At 42.4% G+C, this 18,497-nt stretch overlaps 1 protein-coding gene across 4 annotated transcripts in view; it reads left to right on the forward strand.

Annotated features, from left to right (window-relative positions):
- The window catches only part of mettl8 (methyltransferase like 8), a 43,283-nt gene extending 30,170 nt beyond the window's left edge, over window positions 1–13,113 (forward strand). For 3 of the 4 annotated variants that reach the window (XM_041201415.1, XM_041201412.1, XM_041201414.1), the window contains 2 exons: window positions 4,732–4,797; window positions 12,708–13,113. In XM_041201415.1, coding sequence (XP_041057349.1) covers window positions 4,732–4,797; window positions 12,708–12,868 — 227 coding nt within the window. In that variant the 3' untranslated portion in view covers window positions 12,869–13,113. The remainder of the gene's footprint in view (window positions 1–4,731; window positions 4,798–12,707) is intronic. The other variant, XM_041201413.1, reaches the window with a different exon arrangement.
- The last annotated feature ends 5,384 nt before the right edge of the window (window positions 13,114–18,497 follow it).

The following is an 18,497-nucleotide window of genomic DNA, read 5'->3' on the forward strand; positions in this document are numbered from 1 at the left end:
CCCTGTGAACGAAAATAGAGATAATTAGTGTATGGCAGCAGAGTCAAAAGCAGGAGAGAGCACTCTCATTTGCATTGAGAGAGGGATGATGTGGTGCAGGATCCTCACGCGGGTGTTTGCTGTCAACCTCACTGTCACTGCAGGCACAGTCCACATCCTCACCAGTCAGCACAGTGGCACGCTCCTCCAAGTAAGTGAGGGGCCTAATGTGGGCCAGTCTGGGACCTCTCCTTGCTGATGTGAACAGGCTTCTCCTGCATGAAAACAGATGGAGAGAGTGTGAGCAGGACACATGGAACAGCATGGAATGTTTGTGTGGTGAGTGGGGACATGGACAGGATGAGGACGTGAGCTCGAGAGGATATGAGTCTGATGGGGATGTGAGGGCGCGTGTCAGAGTTAGTGGTGTTGTCCCTTGAGATGTGAGATCCCTGTGGATGTGTGATGGGTTTGTGAGTGTGAGAGTAATGAGAAGAGTGACTTACCCTGGCAGAATGGATGAGACCATTCATCCTGTTGCGGCACTGGGTGGCTGTCCTCTTTTGCAGGGCCTTGGCGCTGACCACTGCCTCCCATGCTGGATTGGTGGTGAAGCTGCCCATCCTGCAGCCAGAGCAGGGATAGAGGACATCACAGTGGGCCTCCACTGTGTCCAAAAGGTGCTCGAGAGATGTGTCATTAAACTTGGGAACTGCAGCCATTTTGCCTTTCGGGCCATGTCTTGTGGCCCAGTTGTGGGATGAAAGCACTGAGAGGTGTGCACGCGGCTCCGCTTTAAATATGGCGCCTGGCATGATGAAACAGGCAAATGAGAGCATACCCGCTGTCAAAATGGGTGTTTCCCGAAAATGCATAATTAATGCAGCAGGATGGGACGATACAGCATGAGAAGCCACCATTGCGGCCAGTGGATAAAACATCGTTTTTCCCACCTGCTACTTAGGGTGGAATCGTCCCAGATTTGCACTAAGTGACTGAATGAGAACACACACACAACCATACATGCTTACATTCACAAAGACAACAAAGGTAAGTGCAAGCGAGAAAAGTTATTTGTCTATCAGGCACCTGCTTTCAAGCAATCCTACCATCATAGTATCTGATTCTTTAATAATTACAGAATTCTCATCTCTAGCACCCTAATTACAATCGTTCCAATTCTTTCGCAACATAGTTACAATAAAATAGGTAAATAAAATGCCACAGCTATTGCTTTTAATTTAAAAAAATCCATCAGCCAGAAACCTATTAGCTAGCAACTTGCCCTGTAAACAACAGCCTTTCAAGGTTTAATTTTAACAGTATATAAATAACCTAAGAACCATCAACAAAATTACAATGTTTGAATTGTAGCTGCGTATTTAGCAGCAATGCAAAAGCTACTTAGAAAAATGGTCATCATCAAGGCAAAACTTGCTGCTGCACAAAGCAATGTATCACCATTACCGAAAATTGTTACCAGGCATAGCAAAAGTAAGTAACTGTGAAACAGGTGTCAGTACTGCAAGTTCCAGGTGCTCTTTCTGTGGTACCATTTCTGCCAGCCTAGTTACACTACTGATGCTGTCCCAAAGTTAGATTCAGAATTGCACTGAAGTCTTTCCTACCAGGTGCCTTAACAGCAAAATGCAGAACTTTTTTGTGTCACGTTCCAGGATTACGAAAGTAATACCTGCATCTGTGTTTCAAAAAGCAACTTTTTGATTCTACCTATCATACTTCAGTTGTCAGTTGTGACACACACCATATCATTCAACAGTGAGAGATCATATAATTGTACTTCTTGTAAATGGATACATTTTTCAGCTGACATAAAACCGTGAACTTAAATCAATCCAAGGCTTCAAAACTTTGCTCCCATTTCCATGGCCATTTATGTTCATATGTTGCCAGATGATGAAGTCGGTTCATCTAAAGTCCGAGTTTTCCATCTACTTGAAAGACATTATATCACTCATTATAAATAATCTTATTGTCTGACCATCCTCTATCACTTATAATATTTACTGACCTTGCCAGAGTGAATCCTTTGCTTGCAGTGCCTTTTAAAGGTTAGAGAATCTAACGCCATGAATAACAAACTGCCTCTTGCACTCATGCTTGCCTGCACTGACTTGAAGACTATTTTCATGAGTCTTAAAGAAATCAGCAATGCATAACACCTTGGGTACTGTAACAGGTGAAACCATTGGAATTGTCATTGTGCTGACACAGCGAGTAGTGATGGTAGGTTTGACTTTTGGCCAGTTTTATACTTTGTCTTAACGTTTTTGTGCAAACTTTTGGAAGAGCCACTCATCTTCAGTATTTGTTGGTACATTTTCTCTTTTTACAAGAACCAATGCCCATCCTTTCTGAAAAAAATCTGACTTGCAGTCTTTAACTGGAGTTGGTTCAACAATCTGGTATCTTCTCAATAAGTGTACAGGCTATATTTTTAAACTACCTCTGCATTGCCAATTAAGTTCCATACATAAAGCTGATTTCTGATATAATAGCGATCCAACAATCTGGTTAAAAATTTGCACTTTACCCATTCTCTTCCACCAACAGTTTTTCCACATGGACACTGCATTCCGTATAGCCATAACTAGAGTGAGAAAATTACACGCAACAGTGAAGGTCCATAGCATCAGGCAGTTCCTGAAATGACTAAACAATGCTTACACAAGGTTTTGTGGCCAGTTTCTTTTCTTTCCATAGCATAGGCACACTTATTAAAGTTCTCCCACCAACTCCCTTGGCTACCCCAGCCTAACTTAAAATATTTAACTTTCTGGTTTGTCTAGCTGTCTGAACAATCTTTGCTGCACACACACACTGAACCACATGAGGGGGAGAGCTGGCAACAGAATTACTGCTTCAGAAACATATTGTAGAAGGTTTTTGGTTAAACACCTGGGAACAGGAGCTCCTGTGGTTACTTTTTAAATAATTCTGGCCAAGCCACTGACTCATTGCTGCACAGCTTCACATTTAATGGTAGCCACACTGAAGTAGCTTTTCTCCATAATGTGAGTTTGAAAAAAGGGTGTGAGCAGTCAGTTAATTTCAGTGTAAGGGTGTGTAATGATCCGGCTAGAGACCAGCATCTGTTTGTTTAAAGTAGACATTTGAAATCCCAGTTACCCATTAGGAGAATAAAGCTACAAGGTTCCATGGCTTTAAACAAACAAAAGCTTTACTGTACAAAGCCAGAAAAGTAAAACAATTTACAATATCTACCTTATACTCTAGCGTTCAGAATTAACATGAGGTAAATATGAATTAATAGACAAACTACAGTCGAACACACCACACTGCACGTTAAATGGCAAATACGACTAAGTCAGATCCCACAGATTTCTCAGTGACCAGTGGGAGTCCCAAAATCTTGTTGAAACTCACTCACACATGGAATTTCATCTCTTCACTTTCAAAGATCTAGCCTCTGAATTCCCTCAAAAGCCACTTCAACTCAGACTGCTTCACCAACTGCTCACCTCCCAATGGTACAATCTCCTCCTCAGACTGCATTCTATGGGATTCTACAAAGCTGTGCTCCCGCCTCTAATTACCGGCTCAATTCGAACTCTTTCGCAGTCTGCTACCTTCACTTAGCTGGCACTGCCCATGAGTTTCCCTGAACTCCAGTCCCCTGGCTGCACGAAGCTCTCAATGGCTTCCAGGGCTTCTCTGAGCCCTAACTGTCTCCAGCACTGAACCAGCAACCTTCCACCACCACCACCCCAGCTCTCCAGGACTTCTCCTGAGCCCTAACTGCAGTGAACAACTCCCAGGGTTTCTATGTGTGCTACAAACCACAGAAGGTCCAAACTGTAACTCTCAGCTGCACTGAATGGCCTCCTTGACTTTTGTGAGCCCCAACTGCCTGGAGCTTGCTCACAGCAGCACCCTCTCAGTATATCCTCTTCCCTGCTGCAGAACACTCAGATAAATTGAACCAGAGAACCTTTTTAAGCTCCACCCACCTAGCCTTTTAGAGTTCACTGAATGCTGTGATACAGTACTTCTTTGCAAGCAGTGAAGACACCACGCCCCCAGCTAACTAAGTCCACCTGCTGTTTTAAGTTCTTGCCTTTCTAGCTGTTAACCCCTTATATAAGCATGGTCCCAACCTTTTAAGTGTAATAGACTCCAAGCTGCTTTAGTTGCATTTATCCCCTTTTGTACAGTTAAACTTTAATCTTCCCAGAGCTAAACATTACCTCTAAAATATTAGCATGAACAATGAGTTAGATATTTGCAACAGCTGGCATTGTTGAACCCAATGCAACCCTCAAGTCACACACATTACCCCCGGCAAAGGTCACTAGGTAGCAAGCAATAGGAGCAAGAGCTCTTGCTGATTTTTTGTGTTCTTATTTCCTAGCATAAGAGTGTAAAGTGAATTGTAGAGGTGTGGTCTGAGATCAATAATTTTTCACAAATTGCACATCAAAACTTTGCTCCTCATGGTTTGTACACAGCAGTTAGTGAATTTGCAATTGAACCATCAGTGGAGCACTCCTAATTTAAAATTATATTGTAAGGAATCCTCACATTTATGTCATACCTTCTCAACTTTGTTTTACCTCACATAAATCTTTAATATCTACAGGATACTGACTGAAAAATGTTACTTGATGTGAAATATTTTGAATTGACTATTTAGTTGTGGCAATATAAATGTGTGTGCAAAAGTATTTTGTTTTAATTTCAAACATGTATATATTTAAATTCTGTTGTTAGGTCGCTGCTTATTTGGAAACTTTTATGTTCGAGGAGATGGTACTTGTGTTTACTTCTTTACAAAAGGTATGAACATTAACAGAGAACTCTAAATCAAAGAGAATGCTGCATTGAAAGTTACGTAATACAGAATGTATTCTCCAAGTGAAGGGATCAGCCTAAGCCACACATGGCAAGGTCATAAATGATTTAGCATTCTCATTAATTATACTACATATGTGTATATTGTTTGATATTATAAGTGAATGTAATCTATTGTGAGAAATGTTAACATGACCAACGGATGTTTTAACAGTCATCAATAGGTAGAGTGAGCTGCCTGCTCACTGCCTTTGTTGCAGGGGAATTGGAGTTCTCGAGTGGAGAAGCCTTGCTACTGAGTTTTACTGGGACTGTATCTGGAGTCCTGTGTACAGTTTTAATCTCCACATTTGAGAGGGGATATATTTGCATTGGAGGTAGTGCAGCGAGGGTTCACTAGATTGGTCTCTGGGATGAGGGAGTTGTCCTGTGATGAAAGACTGAGTAAATCTAGCTTATATTTTCAGGAGTTTCAAAGAATGAGAGGCAATCTCATTGAAATCTACAAAATTCTGAAGGGGCTTGATAGGGTGGATGCTGAGAAACTGTTTCTGTTGGTCAGGGAATCTAAAACAGGGAAAACAGTCTCAGGGTAAGGGGCTGATCATTTAGAACTGAGGTGAAAAATTTCTTCATTCAAAGGATTGTGAACCTTTGGAATTCTCTACCCCAGAGGGTTGTGGATGCTCCATTGTTGAATACATTTTAGGGATAGACAGACTGTTGGTATCTGGGGGAATTGAAGGATCTGAGTAGCGGGCGGAAAAATGGAGTTGAAGCCCAAGATCAGTCATGATCTTATTGAATGATGGAGCAGGCTCAATGGGCCATGTGGTCTTATCCTGTTTCTATTTCTTATGTTCTTAGAAGCGGATTGCTGAAATGTTAAATTCTTTCAATGAAGATGGAAGAGTGTCATTTAAAATGAGGCTATAAAATTTAGCTCAAAACAGATTATAGCACAATCAGCCCTGTCAACCCTGAAAGCCCTCCTTAATAACATCTGGGGACTTGTGCCAAAATTGGGTGCATTGTCTCACAGACTAGTCAAGAAACAGCCTGACATCGTTATAGTCACAGAATGATACCTGACAGATAATGTCCCAGACATTAGCATCACCATTCCTGGATATGTCCTGTCCCATGGCAGGACAGACCCAGCAGAGGTGGCACCACAGTGGTATACGGTCAGGAGGGAGTTGCTCTGGGAGTTCTCAACATCAACTCTGGACCCCATGAAGTCTCATGGCATCAGGTCAAACACGGGCAAGGAAACCTCTTGTTGATTACCCCGTACCGTCCCTCATCATCTAATGAATCAGTGTTCATCCATGTTGAATACCACATGTGCCAGTAGAGACTGATCTGACCGAGTCCTAAAGGACATTGCTGCTGGACTGGTTCTGGGGCAGGTGGTGAGGGAACCAACAAGAGGGAAAAACATACTTGACCTCATCCTCACTGACCTGCCTGCCACAGATGCATCTATTCATGACAGTATCAGTAGGAGTGACCATCTTACAGTCCTTATGAAGACAAAAACCCTTCTTCACTTTGCGGATACCCTCCATTGTGTTGTGTGGCACAACCATTGTGCTAAATGGGATAGATTTGGAATAAATCTAGCAACTCAAGACTGGGCAGCCATGAGGTTCTGTGGGCCATCAGCAGTAGAATTGTACTCAACCACAATCTGTAACCTCATTGCCTGGTATATCCCCTACTCAACCATTACCATCAAGCAAGGGGATCAGTCCTGGTTCAATGAAGAGTGCAGGAGGGCATGCCAGGAGCAGCACCAGGCATACGTAAAAATGAGGTGTCAACCTGGTGAAGCTACAGTGCAGGACTCCTTGTGTGCCAAGCAGCATAAGCAGCAAGCGACAGACAGAGCTAAGCAATACCCCATCCAATAGATCAGATCTATGCAGTCCTGTCACATCCAGTCATGAATGGTGGTGGACAATTAAACAACTCACTGGAGGAGGAGGCTCCACAAATATTCCCATCCTCAATGATTGGGAGCCCAGCATATCAGTCCAAAAGATAAGGCTGAAGTATTTGCAACAATATTCAGCCAGAAGTGCCAAGTGGATGATCCACCTTGGCCTCCTCTGGAGGCCCCCAGCATCACAGATGCCAGTCTTCAGCCAAATCGATTCACTCCATGTGATATCAAGAAACAACTGAAGGCATTGGATGGTGCAAAGGCTATAGGCTCTGACAACATTCCGGCAATAGTACTGAAGACTTTTGCTCTAGAACTTGCTGCACTCATAGCCAAGGTGCTCCAGTACAGCTACAACACTGGCACAGGCAATGTGGAAAATTGCCCAGCTATGTCCTGTACATAAAAAGCAGGAGAAATTCAACCTGGCCCATTTCCGCCCCATCAATCTACTGTCATTCATCAGTAAAGTGATGGAACAGGTTATCAACAGTGCTATCAAGCAGCACTGGCTTCGCAATAACCTGCTCACTGACACTGAGTTTAGGTTCAGCCAGGGTCACCCAGCTCCTGACCCTATTACAGCCTTGGTTCAAGCATGGACAAAAGAGCTGAACCCCAGAGGTCGTGAGACTGACCATCCTTGATATCGAGGCAGCATTTGACCGAGTGTGGCATCAAAGGGCCCTAGTAAAACTGGAGTCAATGGGAATGGAGGGAGAAGAAAGGCATAGACATAGATGATTGTGGTTGCTGGAGGTCAGTCGTCTCAGTGCCCAGGTCCTGATGGAGTTCATCCTAGGGTCTTAAAAGAAGTGGTGAGTAAGATAGCTGATGCATTCGTTTTAACCTTCCAAAACTCCCTAGATTTAGGTAAGGTCCCATTAGATTTGAAGATAGCAAATGTAACTCCATTATTCAAAAAGGGAGGGAGACAGAAAGCGGGAAACTACAGGCCAGTTAGCCTAATAGTTATAGGGGAAATGTTGGAAGATATTATTAAAGAAGTTATAGCAGGGCACTTGGATAAGTTCAAGGTAATCAGGCAGAGTCAGCATGGTTTTGTGAAAGCAAAATCGTGTTTAACCAACTTATTGGAATTCTTTGAGGAAATAACATGTGCTGTGGATAAAGGGTAACCAGTGGATGTACTGTACTTATATTTCCGGAAGGCATTTGATAAAGTGCCACATCAAAGGTTGTTGCATAAAATAAAAGCTCATGGTGTAGGTGGTAACATATTGGCATGGACAGAAAATTGGCTCGTTAACAGGAAGCAGAGAATAGGCATAAATGGGCCTTTTTCAGGTTGGCAAGATGCAATGAGTGGTATGCCACAGGGATCATTGCTGGGACCTCAACTGTTTACAATTTATATAGATGACTTAGATGAAGGAATAGACGGGATGGTTGCCAAATTTGCTGATGACACAAAGGTAGGAAAGTAAGTTGTGAAGAGGTCATAAGGAGGCTACAAAAAGGTTAAAATAGGTTCAGTGAGTGGGCAAAGATCTGGTAAATGGAATATAATGTGGGAAAATGTGAAATTGTCCATTTTGGCAGGAAGAGTAAAAGACAAGCATATTACCTAAATGGTGAGAGGTTGCAGAGGGATCTGGGTGCCTTAGTGCATAAATTGCAAAATGCTAATATGCAGGTACAGTAAGTAATTAGGAAAGCTAATAGTATGTTATCATTTATTGCAAGGGGAATTGAATACAAAAGAAGGAAGGTTATGCTTCAGTTATACAGAGCACTAGTGAGGCCATATCTGGAGTACTGTGTACAGTATTAGTTACCTTATTTAAGTAAGGATGTAAATGTGTTGGAAGCAGTTCAGAGAAGGTTTACTAGACTAATACCTGGAATGGGCGGGTTGCCTTATGAGGGAAGGTTGGACAGGCTAGGCTTGTATCCTCTGGAGTTTAGAAGAGTAAGAGGCAACTTGATTGAAACATATAAGATCCTGAGGGGTCTTGACAAGGTGGATATTGAGAGGATGTTTCCTCTTGTGGGAGAATCTAGAACCAGGGGTCACTGTTTAAAAATAAGGGGTCATCCATTTAAAATGGCGATGAGGTGAATTATTTTCTGAGGGTCGTGAGTCTTTAGAATTCCCTTCCTGAAAAGTTGGTGGAAGCAGAATCTTTGAATAGTTTTAAGGCAGAGGTGGGTAGATTCTTGTAAGCAAGGGGGTGATAGGGGGGGGGTAGGCCGGATGCAGATTTGAGATTACTATCAGATCAGCCATGATCTTATTAAATGGCGGAGCAGGCTCGAGGGGCCGAATGGCCTACTGCTCCTTGTTCATAAGTTCAATTCCAGGACATGACTGCGGAAGTTCCTCAGGATAGGATTTTAAATCCAATCATCTTCAGCTGCTTCATCAATGACCTTCCTTCCACCATTAGGTGAGAAGTGGAAATGTTTGCTGTAGATTGCACAATGTCCAGCACAATTCACAACTCCTCAGATACTGAAGCAGCCTCTGTCCAAATGCAGCAAGACCTGGACAACATTCAGGCTTAGGCTGGTAAATGGCAAGTAATAGCCACACCACACAAGTGCCAGGCAATGACCATCTCCAGCAGGAGAGAATCTAACCATTGCCCCATGACATTCAATGGCATTACCATCGCTGAACCCTGATTGTCAACATCCTAGGCATTACCATTGATCAGAAACTGAACTTGACGAGCCATATAAATACTGTGGCTACAAGAGCAGGTCAGAGGCCAAGAATCCTGTGATGAGTAACTCACCACCTCACTCCCTAAAGCCTATTCACCATGTACAAGGCACAAGTTAGGGGTGTGATGGAATAGCCTCCCCTTGGCTGGATGAGTGCAGCTCCAACTACACTCGAAGCTTGACACCATCCAGGACAAAGCAGTCCGCTTGATTGGCATCATATCCACAAACATTCACCCCCTCCACCACTGACTCATAGTGGCAGCATTGTGTGTACCATCTACAAAATGCACTGCAGGAATTCGCCAAGCCTCCTTAGACAGCACCTTCCAAACCATGACCACTATCATCTAGAAGGACAAGGGCAGCAGTCACATGGGAACACCAGCACCTGGAAATCCCCTTCAAGCCACTCACCATCCTGACTTGGAAATATATTGCTGTTCCTTCACTATTGCTGGGTCAAAATCCTAGAACTCCCTCCCTAATGGCACCGTAGGTATACCGACACCACATAGACTGCAGCAGTTCAAGAAGGCAGTTCACCACCGTCTTCTCAAGGGCAACTAGGGTTGGGCATTAAATGCTGGCCTAGCCAGCAATGCCCATATCCCATGAATGAATTTTTTAAAAATGCTACTGTCTTGAGTCACAGAGCTAAGGTGATATTTTAACTGCAGCTTCGTTGAAAGAATACTGTACACTGAACTGGGCAAGGATTTAATATGCAGAAATTGCTGATTCTATTGAGTACCCTGGACTAGAAATCACTGCGGTCAATATTGGTGGACAAACACATAATGCTTTTGCCACTTTAACAGTGGTGTTTACCCACTCATTATATTGTTGGCATTAGATTATAGGCTAGTCTGTTTTAATTCTATACCTGTGTTTGAATGCCATTGTTAAAACGTTTTTTTAACCTCTATTTTAGCCTACAAACCTAAAACCTTACTCCAGCCCTGTGAATCCTCAAAATATATTTTCATAGTAGCATTGAATCATTGAATAGTACAACACAGAAAGAGGCCATACGGCTCATCACTTCTACATTGACTTACTTAGCTCCATTCTCCCATTCTTTCACCATAGCAGTATTTACTACTTCAATGCCCTTTTGAAGGCAATAATTGAACCTGTATCCACCACCCTATCAAATGGTGTATTTCAAACCCTAACCAATCTTTGCGTAAAATGGCGTTTCCTAATATTGCCTTGTTTTCAAATCTCTCTGACCCCCCCGCCCCCCACCCCCCCTCCCCCCACACCCCCATGTCCTTGCCCCTCCCTTTCTCTGTAATCTCCTTCAGTCCTATGCTGAGATATCTGCGCTCCTTCAATTCTAACCTCTCGTGCAGCCCTGATTTTAATCACTCCACCTTTGGTGGCCATGCCTTTGGCTGCCAAAACCTTGAACTCTGGAATTCCTCTCTCAACTCTTCTGTTTCATTTCCTCCTTTCTCCTTTAAGACATTCCTTTGAACTCCTTAAAACCACCGCCTTTAACCAAGCTTTTGGCCGTCAGCCATATAATATTTCCTTATGTGACTTGGTCTCAAATTTTGTTTGATAACACTACCTGGATCCCATGTGCTTTATTTAGTGCTTTATTCTCTTGCCATTTTCAAAGATTTGAGGCCAAGCACCCTAGTATTCTCTCTTATTGCATCCACTTTAAAATTGTATCATTTAGCATATATTGCCGATCCTCATTCTTCCTACCAAAATAGATCATTTCACTTTTCTGCGTTGAATTTTAACTGCCTTGTGCCCATTCCACAACCCTATCTATATTCTCTTGAAGTTTACACCTATCTTCCTCACAGTTTACTACACTTTCAAGTTTTGTGTCATCTGCAGATTTCAAATTTGTGCCCTCTCCCCATGTCCAAGTTATTAATGTAAGTCAAGAACAGCAGTAGTGCTAGTACTAAACCTTGGGAAATTTCTCTATAAATCTGCCCAGGTTGAAAAACAGCTATTTACCAAAACCTCATTTTCTGTTGCTTAACCAATTTTTTATCCATGCTTCTACTGCCCCTTTTAGGCTTGTTAGCAAAAATTAAGCCTAATAATGGCACTTTATTAAATGCCTTTTTAATGTCCATATACACAATACACTGAATTGTCCTCATCCACTCTTGGTTACCTCATCAAAAAGCTCACTCAAATTCCCCAGCCTGTCAGTTAGCCTGATTGACAGGCTTGCTTTCCAGTTGGGCAGGGAGTGTTTCAGAGCAGGCTACACACCCAGGTAACTCCGATCCACAATCCCAGGGAGAAGTTTGGATAGGTGTGTCTGATGGGGAGGAGCTTGGATACCAGGAAAACTCTTGCTTCTTCTGGCCCACAAACAGTGCTGTAAGTACACTTACATTCTCCCTGAAGCTCCCTGACACCTGGGAAATCCAGTTGCTCACTACAGAACCTACACAGCAGGTTAACTCTGTTTGCTGCCCATCCCTTGTCTTGGCAGAACACGGAGGTTGGTGGTTTGGAATCAGATATCCAATGCACTCGGTGTTTTCCTCAATTACCCCCCCTCTCCCGCCACATCTGCCACAATCTCTCATCCATTTTATGTTTACCCTTTTTCTTGCGATTTTAATTTATGCTTCACTCAGCAACGTAGGATACATCCTATCCACATTGGGTGATGTATCTACTAAGTGCTGCTAGCCTTTCTAGCACTTCTTTATCTAAACTTATCTGATCTGTATCCTAACAACCTCTAGTTTACCATGGCTTTGCCAAAGTCCTCTTTCTTGTGAAGTGTAGTCCTATAGTATCTCAGACATGCCTTGTCTTCACCAGTGGATGTTCATCTTGGCCCTTAATCAGCCCCACCGCTCCTTTGAGAACCATTTTACTGCTGATGTGCCTATAGAAGGTCTTTAGATTTTTTAATGTTTATTCTGACCCAAGGTGTTTTGAATTTTGATTCTTTATCCTTTTTGAAGTGAAATTCAGAAATGTAGCTGAATTTCTCCTCTTCCTATCACTTGGGTGAGAAATGTTGGCAATGTTCATGTTGTGTAATGTATTTCAGTCATTTTATTGGCCCTATATATTTGTGTAAGTGGAGAGAAAATCAGCTATCAATGTGCATTTCTTTTCTGTTCTTACAGTAATTCTTTGTCAAGTCCACAATTTTAACAATAATTGTAGGCATCAAAATTTTGTTTTAAACAGGCTGCTAATTATTTGTATCTTACAACTTTAATAAATTTTTATTAAACATATTTTTCTTCGACAGAAGAAATTGCAAATATGTTCACCTCAGCTGGATTGAAAGAAGTTCAAAATTTAATGGATCGACGACTCCAAGTTAACCGCAAAAAGAGAATTGCAATGCACCGTATTTGGGTGCAATGCAAATACCAGAAGCCCTCTGTAAAATGTTTAAATCAAGACTGATGATTTTTATTTTCTGATCTCCTTTAAACACTGTTGCTCCAGATGGAAAAAGTTTCACTATTCTGTGAGCTTCCTTTATATTCCTTTAAAGTATTGGCATTTTTTTTCCTGTTTCTTCACTGTTCAGTTTTACTTTTATGTACCACAGTGAATCTGGAAGATGCTATTAAAGTTTGCTTGACATATTTGACTGTGCTATATACCCCTATGCCTTTTGTTACAAATTAAAAAGATATTTAAACCAGTTCTCAAAGGTGTTCCATGACCAAATGTATTCTCTCAAATATCAAGAGATGTAGCTATCATTTCTCTTATAAAATTACAACTTGTAGCAGCATTATAGGAGCTGTTAACAACCCTCAATTTTTATTACAGGAGAATGCACTGTCAAATGCAGCTGCACATCAGCACTTGATATACATTCAAAAGGTCTATGTGGGTTATCACCATGTTCCTGCCAATGGAACAGGCCACCACAAACTGTTTACTTGCAGGTAGCTCAGCCCTTTTCACAAGCATCTAAATGAAAACTGCTGTTTTGCTAAATTACTGTTGCTTGAAAATTATTGTTGCTTGAAAAATCTGCTGCACATCCAGTCCACTTTCAAACCTGCTGCTTCTTCCATTCAAATGATTGATTTTTGAAACCTCTGTCTTCCCCTCTGTTACACCAACTAGAGATCCAAAAGAAAGTTTTGTAAGTTACATTCATAGCTCTCAAAAAGTGTCAATGAGACCACAGTAGTTCATCCTTCTGTAAAAACCCGAATTCTCAGCATGGAAGCATCTAGCTGCTTCTCGAATGATATGAGGTTTTTCCCTTCACCCTACTCAGAAGACTGCTTCAGTTATTAATCACTCTTTACGTAGAGATTTTCTTTAACTAGTTTATACTTGTGTTTTCTTATCCTACAGCTGTGTTTGAACTTGAAATCATACTCTGATTAAACTTTTCTAGTCCACTAAGATACATCTTTATGGTCCCTCACAATTGCTGCTTTTAAGAACTGAGGAGTCCAAGTGTTTTTAGCGTTTCTACATGACCCAATCATCAGACTGAGGATCAGTCACATATTCTTACTCTACTCCACTTCCAGGGCTTGAATGTCTCCTTTATGTTTTGATGCTCAGAACACTATATATTGAGTAACTATGCACTGCTTTCTTTTCCAAGTGTAACAAATTATATTTATCTACATTGAATTCCATCTGCCATAGTTCTGCCCACTTGCAAACTTTATCTAGATTCTTCTTTAGCTCTTTGACTGCTTCATCTGAATAAACTGCTCTCTGCCACTTCCAATTTGGTATCATTTGCAAAGTTGGATTACTCTCCAACTGTGGAATTACAGGTAAGATTTTAATTTGCCCAGAAATGTGGGTTTGGGAGTTGGTAAAACTGGCTAAATTGACACCACATTGGGAAGCTGGCTTCAACCCATTGATTTTCGGGCAGCTCCACCAGAGAGGAGGCTTGCAATTGAACATATGTTAATTGCTCAATTAGAGAGATATTGTGATGGATTTTGAATTTTAACTTTGATTCTACAGATTTCCTGGAACTTGCCAGTGACAGCACCATGAGTGCACTGCAGCAAGTGAGGAGGCAGAAGCCATGTCAGGGAAGAATGCCATTAATAGAATCATAGACTAATAGAGCACAGAAATAGACCATTTGGCCCATTTGAGTCTGCAGCCGCTCTTTCCATGTGTCCCTGCAATTTTTCTGATTCAAGTATTTACCCAATATGCTTTTGAAGGTTACTATGATTTGAATTTGTATCCACCACACTATCTGGCAGTGCATTTCAAATCCTAATTGCTGGTTGCATAAAATTGTTTTTCCTCATTTTGCCTATGGTTCTTTTGCCATTCACCTGAAGTTTGTGCCTTCAGGTTATCAGCCCTTCAACCACTGCAAACATTTTCTTTATTTGCTCTATCCTAAACCCTTCATGTCTTAAATACCTCAATCAGATATCCTCTTGGCCTTCTCTGATCTAAGGAAAACAACTTCTCCAACTCCTCCAGTCTGTTAACTCACTGCAATCCTCATCCCTGAAGCATTCTGGCAAACTACCAAAGCCTTCAAGTTCTTCTTAAAATGCGGTGCCAGGAAATAGACAATACTCCAGCTAGGGCCAAACTAGTGTTTTATGTATGTTCAACATAACTTCTTGCTTTTGTGTTCTATAATTCTATTTATAAAGTCTAGGATACTGCTTCATTAATCTGTCCTGCCACCTTCAAAGATTTGTGCAGAAACAAATCCCAGGCTGGGAACACCAGCTGTAAGTTCCCCACCAAGTATGTTCACTACTGATGGGGGCTTTCTTACCTGCTTGTAGAAACGGTTTTCTAATGGGACGTTTGCTGAGAGGTTACTTTACACACTTTGAGGTTTCTTCAACACTTTGAAGAAGTCATCCACACTTTGAAGGTTTGAACTGTATTTTGGAGATCTGATCTGATTAGACTTATAGTGCCTTATATTGGACATAAGCTGAGAAACAAAATGACCAGCAGCAGCAGCCACAGACAGCTGCTCATAGATCTGTAGCTCCACAGGAAAGAGAGAATAAGCAGAGGTGTAGTTTGCAGGAGGCTATACCCATAACAGAGTAAACAAGCAGAGGATAAGCTTTCTGGATGTGTTGGAACACTAGGAGGCTCAGGGTGTTGTGTGAAGTGGTAGCAGTCATTGCAGACTGTTGGAACAAGATCTACTATCGGCTGAACCTGGTGGTTATGCATTACTAGTGGCACCAGCTGCTGAAGTCACCACCAGCCTTACCTTTTTTGGCTCAAGATTTTTCCAGGCTCTGCTAGAAACGTTTGCAGGGTCTGGAAGCTGGCAACCCACAATTGCATAAGACAGGTGAGTGACAGCTTGTTTGCCAGGTCCAGTAATTAGGTCAAATTTGCCTTCAATTACACCAATCCTAATGAGCGAATGTTGTGTGTCTATAGCTGGCTTTCCATAGGTGCAGAGCATCACCCATTGCACACGTTTGTCAATTATAGATCACCCAGGGCATCAGCTAAAAGGGATTTACTCCATCCACAAAAAGATCTTCATGCAGGCGTGCACAAAATTCCCAGGGAGTTGCCTGATGCTTTTGTCCTCTGTCAATCCACCCTTCCTGACATATTTGCATCTGGAAGCAGGGTTAGCAGCTGGCTGGTTGAAGACAAAGATACCCACTTAAAACGCAGCTGATGATACATCTCAGAAACCTGAGGAACGAGGAACAGGAATGCCATAAGACCACCAACTCTTTCATCAAACAAGCCATCAGCATGCTGAAGTTATCTTCAAATGCCTGAACAAATCTGCAGATGCTCTTCAGTAGGTAGCACCCAGGACCTCCAGAAAGGTCATGGTGTGCTGCCCTCTGCATAACGTGGCTCAGCAGTAAGCTTTGGATCTGCAGGAGGATCAAAGCACATTACCTTCTGCCTCCTCATCTTCCTCTTCACAACATCCTCCAAAAAGGTTATGAGGGGAATGCAACGCCACCACCAGCATAGACTCGATGAAGGGAATGGCCTCTTTTTGTGCCAGAATGACTTTATGACTCTTTGAGCAGAGGTACACGTTAATGGTCGGGATGCCTCAATGATGACACGATTCACTTAGGTTCTAAAATTGCACCCATCTTAGAATCTCATGCAAAAGCCACTTTTGCCTTCCCACCACCCACACATCCTGCCCCCACCCCTCTACTCAATGCCACTAACATAAAGCAGCCCTGCAAACAACCAAACATCTTTTTCACATCACTCTCAGTTCAGGTCTTCACAGTCATCAAACAACTGAATAGGCCACTTACTAACTACAACTAAGAATGGACAACACGGGAAAGTGCTGCGAAACAATATTTTTGTGCGTTGATGAGCAAACAAGTCTCTTAACAGTACAAAATATGTAATGTCCATCTGCATACACTTATGTAACTACAAATCTTTATTCTTACTTTTCCAAATGCTTCTATGTGGTGCAGCCCCTGCACCTTCATCAGATGTTGAGGCAGGCTGCTCATTCACATTCCTGCTGTGATAGCTGAGCTGCTATTGTTCCTGGGTTTGGAACCCTGCCAAACACCTAGAGGATCAAGGCACCTGTGCAGTGGAAGACAGTCATCAGGACATGCAGCAACATGTTGGATATTGAAAGAGGGCCAACGGGTGAGAAGTAGAAGAGTTTTGAACAGAGTCCCCACGTTCATGTACCCTTTAGCCATCATTCCTCTCATGGCCCAGCCACATTCCTCTGCTAGCATTGAGCTAGGACACTTTGCTGCATATCAGTGTGGTGCTGAAATGCCAAGGCTAGGGTATTCTAGGTTTGCAAACCCTTGCTGAAGGCTTGCACGCACTCATTCGGTTGCTGCATTTCATGTGCCTTGTTTTTGGCCACATGAGCGATAGAAAAAGACATAATCACAATGGCCTGCAAAAATATCCCACAGATGCTTGAGACAGATACCTTCAATATCTCTGCAATCTCCTTCAGAGCCATAAGGACTCAAAACATTAACTCTGTTTCTTTCTCCACAGATGCTGTCAGACCTGCTGAGGTTTTTCTAGCATCCGCAGTATTTTACTTTTATCTTAGTGAATTTTGAGACATTTGCCACTGTTGTGCATCGGAACCCTTTGGGAGTCCTGACCCACAGGTGTAATGCAGAGTAATTGCCCAGAAGTTTAAACAAAAATGTCTCTGATGCTGATCTCAGTGTCGGAGGCTTGGGCCTGTTGCCCTATACTTACCCTTTTGTTCCACAGTTAATTCCTGGCGTAGGTCAACGATTAACAGCAGAGTCCACCCAACAGCCCTCATCACCCTCTCACGTACCCTGACCCAGCCCAGCCCCCTGACCACTCACCCACTAAAACCCTTAAGGCCTTCAAAAACTTATCTGAACAGGGCAGTTGGTGTTATAACAAAAGGACATGACCTCTTCACCATTACTCTCCGTGGATAGCTGTGCTGAAGGATCTCTGCTGCACTCAGGGCAGGAAGACCCGTTTGCATAAGTTATAATTACCTTCACAATCAGCAGTGATCATCCTAGCATCGCTGGGGAGATCTAGCCAATATTTGCTGTTGTTTAATGATTTTCAGCTACACCCATAGTCCCCAGTAGACAGCATCTACACTCTGAAGGCCTGCACCCTACAACACAAGCTTTCCATTCTTGTCCCTGACTCCACTGACATCTGTTATTGCTCTCTTAGGAAGTGTCAGAGGCTATTTGAAAACTGAAGTATCTTTCTAACTGGCGTAGGGCAATAAGAGCCTTTTGACATAATCTTTAAACTTGACATTCAACCAGCATGCCTTGGGAAACTAGCAAAGTGCTGAAGGGACAGATGCTTGTTTCAGTCTTAAAATTAAAATTGCTGATCTTTTGCCAAGCAGAGAGACAAAAGCCAATGCTATTGAGAGAAACAACAGAGATAATACAGACCAGTGAGCAACACCTGCGCTTTAATGAGGGCTAGGTCTGGGATCATGATAAGGTGAAGCACAGTGTTCTAACAACTAACCTAACCAGCAATGCCAACATTCCATGAACGAATAAGAAAAAAACATACTGAAAGTCCCCGTTTTAAGTTATCCCAC

This window comes from Carcharodon carcharias, chromosome 12 (genome assembly GCF_017639515.1).
Source record: "Carcharodon carcharias isolate sCarCar2 chromosome 12, sCarCar2.pri, whole genome shotgun sequence".
In the NCBI taxonomy this organism is placed as follows: Eukaryota; Metazoa; Chordata; class Chondrichthyes; order Lamniformes; family Lamnidae; genus Carcharodon; species Carcharodon carcharias.